This window comes from Habropoda laboriosa, unplaced genomic scaffold (assembly GCF_001263275.1).
Source record: "Habropoda laboriosa isolate 0110345459 unplaced genomic scaffold, ASM126327v1 scaffold57, whole genome shotgun sequence".
NCBI classification, from domain to species: domain Eukaryota; kingdom Metazoa; phylum Arthropoda; class Insecta; order Hymenoptera; family Apidae; genus Habropoda; species Habropoda laboriosa.
The window spans coordinates 1045827-1053158 of NW_017100229.1; the positions used below are offsets into that span (position 1 = coordinate 1045827).

The window sequence follows — 7332 nt, forward strand, 5'->3', positions numbered from 1 at the left end:
AGCGACACGGATCGATAAGAAGTCTGGTTACCTCATTTCCACTGAGCAGGATATTTCTGTGACGACAACGCGATCAGGATAGAGTTGTCCCGATTCCTCGTCAGCCACGACAACTTCGTCATCGTCATCTTCCTACCGCGGTAAAAAGACACCAGAGAGGAAAAAAGAAAGAAGGCACAACGTCGCGAAACTTTCGTAAACACTCGAAACCGTTGCTCGAGAAGTGTTTATCACCGCGTCATCGTGTTTTGTTCGTGGACCGAGGGGAACCGAAAGAGAGGTGCAAAACACACACACACACGAACGATTTCCCGCACGCCCTCGCGATCCACGACGGAACGCGTCGCGTGTTGACGAGTTGGTGACGCGAGAGACCCGAGGGGAATCTCACGTTTGGAGAAGTCGACGCAGCGATATCGACGGTCGCCAACGACGACGACGACAACGTCGAAAACGAGGTGGCGAGAAGACGGCGACGAGGACGGCAATGCATAACGCCCGAAATAGCGTCGTCCTTGGCGGTACGTGTGACGTAGTCATGCCGTCGGTCGGTCGATGACGGACGGGGGCGGCGTAGTGACGTCAGAGTAATGCCAGATAGAAAGAGAGAGAGAGAGAGAGAGGTGGTGGCGTCGCGACGAACCACGGAGTTTGCGCGGGAACCAGCCGTCGTGCGTCAAGTTTGAATGAAAGTGTCCACCGCGAGGGAATACTCGCGCATCTATCCCACCTTCGTTATGTATTCTTTCACGAGTAGACACCAGCTATCCATCCGGTGGTCTTTTTCTGATCGATCGAAACAACCAAGACACACCGGGATATTTGCAAGTCCCTGTATGACGTAATTGACGCCGGTAATATCGAGTGTACGCTATAGAGTGGTGGACTGAATTTCAAGAACGCGTTTTATTACGTAGAAATTTCTGACGAAAGAGAGAAGAGTGGTAACTGGAAGGGGATGATGATATTTGTTTGCGGTAGGTGGGTGTGTTAGAAATAGACGTGTACAGCGGATCGAATCGAGACGATTTCCGCGAAAACGCGAATTCTTCCGGCGACGAGGCGGATCGATCGCCTCGGATGGACGCGCGTAACCAGGAGAAATTATAGCACCGCCGGTGTTCCGAAGCGGCGTCAAAACTCGCGCGCGGTGAATACGTTTCCGCGCGGTGAAATCTATTTCAGGTGAAACAAGGCCGCGCGTCAGCCGGTCGCGTTACACATTTTTACTCGGTTCGCCCGAATTACCATAAACCTGTCGGGCATACAGCCCAGCATCGTCAAAACGACGTTACGCACGTTGCATACGACGACTCTGATTATACATTCATACACACATTCACACCGTTTCGTTCGTTCGTCTCTTTTTTCTTCCTTTTTTTTCTCTTCATCGATTGATCGTGAATGGAACGACCAACGGTTTCTTTCTTCGCGAGGGAGCAAGGAAAGCGCGATCGCTATCGATCCGTCGTTAATCAACCGTGTTAAAACACAACGAATCAAGTCCTCCCGGTATTTATAGCGCCACCGTCTGACTACTGACCCTTTCACTGCTGGCACGCGCGTTCATATGCATCAACGTCACTTATCGATCCTAGAGTCGTTATGCGAGTCACAATCTCATTACGCCGCGGCCCGAGTAATCTCTCTTTCTCCACGGCGAATGCGTTCTCCCTATCGGCGAGTTTTAATCAGGTTCTGTCCGACAAAACTGCCTCTGCGTACTGGGCGTCCGAGCTTTTTCTCAAAGAGCTTGTATACTGGAGCAATCGAGACGAGGGAAATGTTTTCTAACGCGATATATTTGAGTTACACTCTCGAGTAATTGCAACAGGGGGGAGAACTTATCGAGAGGCATTGTAAATCTGTACGAAAGTTGGAGAGAGAGAGTACAGTTAAGTTGTTCTGCAGTGAAATTCTCCTCACTTCGAGACTTTATTAAAACGAAGAAGAAACTTGTTCGGGAGGAATTGAGAGGACTTGATCGAGAAGAATATTCGATTATTCGTATTTTTACGATTTTAATTAGAAATCGAGAAGTATCTTTGTTGAAATTTAAAATAACGAAAGATCCTGTGTATTCGGGAAGTTTTCAAAATCTCGTTCGAATTTTTCTCAGACGCAAGTTGTCCACGATTTTCCATCACGTTCACTTTTTCGTGTACACACTGCTCCTCGTCGATGCAATTTGTCGTTACGCAACGTGAAATTACTGCACGTTGATCGATGCATGTTTATCGACGAGTATCGGTTTCAATTAATTATAATTATCGCAAGGCACCGTACGCCTCTTTCGTTCCCATACGAGCTCGACTGGCTGGAAACATGCGGCTGACGTCGATGCAGCACGATGAAAGTTTCGTAGATATCGAATCACGTCGAATCGAGGAACCATTACATAATTGAAGAAGTGGCGTAGCATTTATGCAATATGAATCGTCAGACCGCCCACCTATGCCGCGTCTTTTCACCCTCGTTCCTTCGCCCCCGGGGTCCTGAGGTCGCTTCCTGATCGCATGTCTCGCGCCGGAAACAAGAGCCTATTCCCACCCACGCGAAACCGCAGCCTCGTGAAAAACACAACGCCGCAGTCGAGCAACGTTTCCACCTGGAACCTGTCATCGCCTGCCTTCCTCGATTCCACGCCTCAATGTCGATGCCCTGACTTCCTCTCCTACAGACCAATTGCAATCATACGCTTCGAAAACAAAGAAATATTTTCGTCCTCTTTCATATCGATCTTCTACGAAGGAATACTTCATTCTTTTCTAACTTCTTTACGGCTCATTCTCTCCCTCAATCTGTCTCATCTATTCTGCACGCTCTCTCCTTTTAATTTTCGCCTCCTCTGCTTTAGTATCGTCACCCTTGTACGAAAACAATGAAAAAGTTTTCGATTTTTGAGCACCGGAGTGAATTGAAGATTGACAAAATTTTCATCTTCAGGATGATCTGATTATTCCAACAGCAAAATTCCACAATTTATGGAATTACACATTCATAGTACATTGCTAAGGGAGAACGATACACCGTGGGGCCATTGAGAAACGAAGGTTTGGAAGGCACCGAAACTCCGAATGAATTAAGTCAACGTAGATATATGCATGCTCGTACTACACGTCGAAGTATCACAGCGCGTAGAGAACACCGTGCACATTTTAATCGCGCGAATGAATCACGAGTATCGTGGAACGGCGAAACGCGCGTCGCCTTCGAATCCACATTCCTTAGACGTGGACGCAGGAGTTAGACGTGGCGTCGCGCGTTCAATCGTCGGTCGTTCATCGTTCTAGCACGTCGAAAACGTGAAAAGTGTAACGGCACGTGATGTACGGTCGTCTTAGACGTCTCTTTGGTCTCCTTTGTGTCCCGGCCAAGTAGCCGCGGTACGCCTGCCTCGCACGTATATTTAGTTTGCCCAGTAAAACAATGCAATTGGCCTCTAGGAAGCGAGTGTGTCCATCCCACGGGCACTCGCCGTCAAAATACTATCCAATTTTACGATTCTACGAACGATCCCGATTATTTTCACGCCACAATTTCAAACGGCGCCCACCACCCATCGATCGTTCCAATTGTTCACAAACTTTCGTTCCTCCTCTCGCACACCATCCCGCTCTCTAAAACGCGTTTAAATTTCCACGTTAGAATTCCTACGCGAATCGCGTAACGAACGTCGTCGAAAATCCGATCGTTTTTCAGAACTTTTCCGATCTAAAGACAACAGTTTCTCTAATCTAATCGCATCGCACGTGTGCGCGTGTGTGGATTCGATATTACGATAATTATTTGTAATAAAATAAATTACGTTTCACCATTACCGGCTGTAATCGACGAGATTTTATTATCGACGGTTAGAAAGATGCATAGAACGACGAAGAGGGGAGAGAAGATTGGCACACAGCGAGTGTATAATACTACACACGTTCGCCACGAAACGTTTAAAAAGAATTAAGTAGTTACGGACGTGCCAGCTCAGACGCGAGGCGATGCACGTCTCGCTAATGTCTGAGTCTGAATGCGCCTAACTACTTGCTGCTGGTGGAACGGCAAACCCGCGCGTTACACCGCAGGCCTATTAACGTAACACACAAACACACACACACGTGTCACTGGCAAGTTCTCGTAAACCAGCGATTTTCCACGGACAAACCATTCTCGAGTCCAGTTCTCTTATTAGAAGAGAGTGGGGAAAACTAGAGAGACTGTCACTTGGAGTGATTAGGTTTCTCGATCTCGATATGTTTATCAACTTTGCTCTACCCCTCTCTCTCTCTCTTTTAATAGCCGTGGCACGAGGCAGTTCTTTCCTTTTTTTCTCTCCCTTTTTCTTATCCTACTCTCCTCTTGCTCGAAGTTTGCATATATCGCAATTACATGCCCACGTAACGGTCAGAGTGACAGTCGATCGACTATCGATAACGTGAGTGGCCACTTTTAACGGTACCACGACACACTCGCGGGGTCCATTTAACGCACGGAAGTCATAAGCGTTGATTTACCATTGTCACGGTCGTTACTCTCTTTCTCTCTCTCTCTCTCTCTCTCTCACTTCTCTTTGTACCTAGCGAACCTGACAATCGGTTTTCGCAATTCGATTGGTCGTCACAATGCAGCAGAACCAGTGACCGCACCTGCACCCGCCGCCACAGAACGTACACACACAACGCGTCGGTTATATTTGTTCGTTAAGCGTTTCTCTCTTCTTTCCTGCGCGGGCAGGTCTCGTGCGGGCCAAGTATGTACGCGGAAAAGAAACGCCTGCCTTGCACTCGGCCGACTGCCAGACTATATTTACCTTAACGTGCCGATTACACCTGTAAAATGTCCCTATCGGCCCGCTAGGCTATGCCCGATCGAACTCGCGGCTGCTCTCGAATATGGAATCTGTCGCTAGGCTCGATGGAACAGGCGCGAATGAATAATTGAAGCATACACATGTGTATATATACATATATATGTATATGTACAGGTGATTCGTGAATACGTGAGAATTGATTTTGGAAGAAAAATTGAAAACTGGTAAGATGATTTTGTAAAGAAAAAAGAAACGACAACGATGACGATGGTGGTGATTTTTACTAAATGAAATCGGTAACACGGTGAGACAATGTCCAGTGGATAAAATGTTGGCGAATGCAAATCGCGATTGTGAGTGAATTTCTTTCTCTTTTTTTTTTTCTTTTTGCTTGCACAGTGAAAGAATAGATATAGCGTTGAAAGAAGGTTCCCGACCAATCGTCGAGCCACAGCCTCTAGATCCTTTTCACAGCTCGAATCGATTGGCTAAGAAGAGACGTCGAGAGGGGGCAATTCGTCCCTTCGCTCTATCGTTCGCACCTCATCTCCATTTCACTCGCTCTTTCGCTCCTTAATGCCATGCCCATTAACCTTTCTCGCTTTTCCTATACAGTGCACACGCGAATTCGTTGCGCACACGCCATTGTCTCTCAGATCTTTCGTTGATTTTCGACGAAAGCCTTTAAAGGTCTCTTTTAGATAGAAACGAATCCAATTAAATCGAAACAAAACGAAAATAATATCCCGAGCTACCGCTTAATTCGAAACCTAAAAATAAAAACGATGACAGGTCGATCCATCTACGTCATCGAAATCAGACCGTCACCACCACCATCACCACCACCACCACCTTTTGTAACCACAACCTGCCAACCATCAGCGAGCATTTGTACGGCATAATTCTTCGTTAAAGGATACCGGTAGAATAAACTACCGGTGAAACTATACACAAGACGGTCCCAAAGGTCTTTCTTTCGTTCTTAATTTTGTTCATTTTTTCTACTAGATGACTTACACTTGTTCCAATGATCATGGCGTTGAGTCGCGTGATGCTCGAAGTTCCGATGATGGTCATGATTGTTGTTGGTGTCCGCTGCGATGGTGACCTGGTGGTACGGTGCAGTCGGTAGATGGATCGTGGTCGATCGATCTCGTTGATCGTGATCGCGATCGTGATTGTGATCGACGACCAATGGCCTGCCGGTTGTAGCACGTTGGTGGGTGGTCGCAGCACCAACTGCGGCTGCTTCCGTGCCCGTATCCTCGACGGTACGCATCGCACGTACGATCAGCAGCACTCTCACGCCTCGTTTTTATCCGTTTCATTCACCAGCCCGCTGCTACTCGCGATCGCTATACGTCCCTTCTCCTCCTCCTCCTCCTCCTCCTCCTCCACCTCCTCCTCCTCCTCCTCCACCGCCTCTTCCACCTCCTCCTCTCTCTTCGTTCTCAATTGTCCACGAGACGCGGACGATCGATGGCCGCGACGATCGCGGCGACCATCCTACGACGAACACCGATCTCTCGCACTTTTTGTTTCCTTCTCCTCCTTCCTTCCTTTCTTCCTTCCTTCCTTCCTCGCGGGCCAAACTCCTGTTCAGAGGCGCGAGCGAGCGCGCAAGCGCGCACGTGCCAGCGCAGAACGCTAAATAGACAAGCGAGTTCGAGATGTTACACGTGCTTTTATTCCTCTCGACAGCTGATCTCTCTATCTCGCCGACGGTTTCCGTTCTTTCGGTATAAAGCTCTCCCGATTGGAATCAAGTCTCGTCGATTAGACAGTCTTCCTTTTTCTCTCTATTCTGATAGATTTAAACGATCGATGGATTGTCCCTGATGCAAAAGCATTCGCGAGAAGCGTGTGAATTTGATATACAGTGAAACGATTGATGAAACGTACACGACGAGTGGTTCAGAGTGAATAAAAACAAAAGGGGGATGAATTGATCGCGATAATCACAACCAGTCGATGAAGATTCACACGGTGATTGGTAAAAGCACAATGTATATACCGGGCTGAGAAACGGGACAAGAAACGGAGAAAGAGGTACGTGCTCTCTAAAACGTGATCCAAGGCGCACACATACACAACTCACCCACAACACAATGAGAAAAGAACAGTGATGACACACGTGTATCACCGACCTGTCAGCGTAGTCGCAGGGCTAGACCAATCCTTGTGGAGGAAGTCTTCGGAGGTGAGCGCTCCACCGAGGAGCTCGAACACTTCTCGCATGCAGAATCCTGTGTTTTGTTCCTCGAAGATCGTGCTAATTTATCCTTCCTCCGTCTCCATCGTCGACATCATCTTCGCTACGAGTCTCGTCGAGGTTCTCCAAAATTTCCCTCCAATTTCTCCAAGATCGATCTTCTCGATCGATCTCTCTAGCGTCGAATCGTACAGATACACTTTTGTCCACCAAAAATCTTTCCCTCCTTCTGACCGAACGATTATCTCCCTATCTCTCTGTTACGTCCTAGACGAAACAGCTGAACAGGAAGCTGTCAGACGATATCGCGAGAGAGACACAA

At 47.7% G+C, this 7332-nt stretch overlaps 1 protein-coding gene across 1 annotated transcript in view; it reads right to left on the reverse strand.

The window, feature by feature from the left end:
• The window catches only part of LOC108571327 (nuclear receptor subfamily 4 group A member 2), a 40826-nt gene extending 34749 nt beyond the window's left edge, over positions 1–6077 (reverse strand). Inside the window, exon 1 of the mRNA XM_017933341.1 lies at positions 5816–6077. Within this exon, the coding sequence (XP_017788830.1) occupies positions 5816–6077 (262 nt within the window). The remainder of the gene's footprint in view (positions 1–5815) is intronic.
• Positions 6078–7332: the final 1255 nt, after the last annotated feature.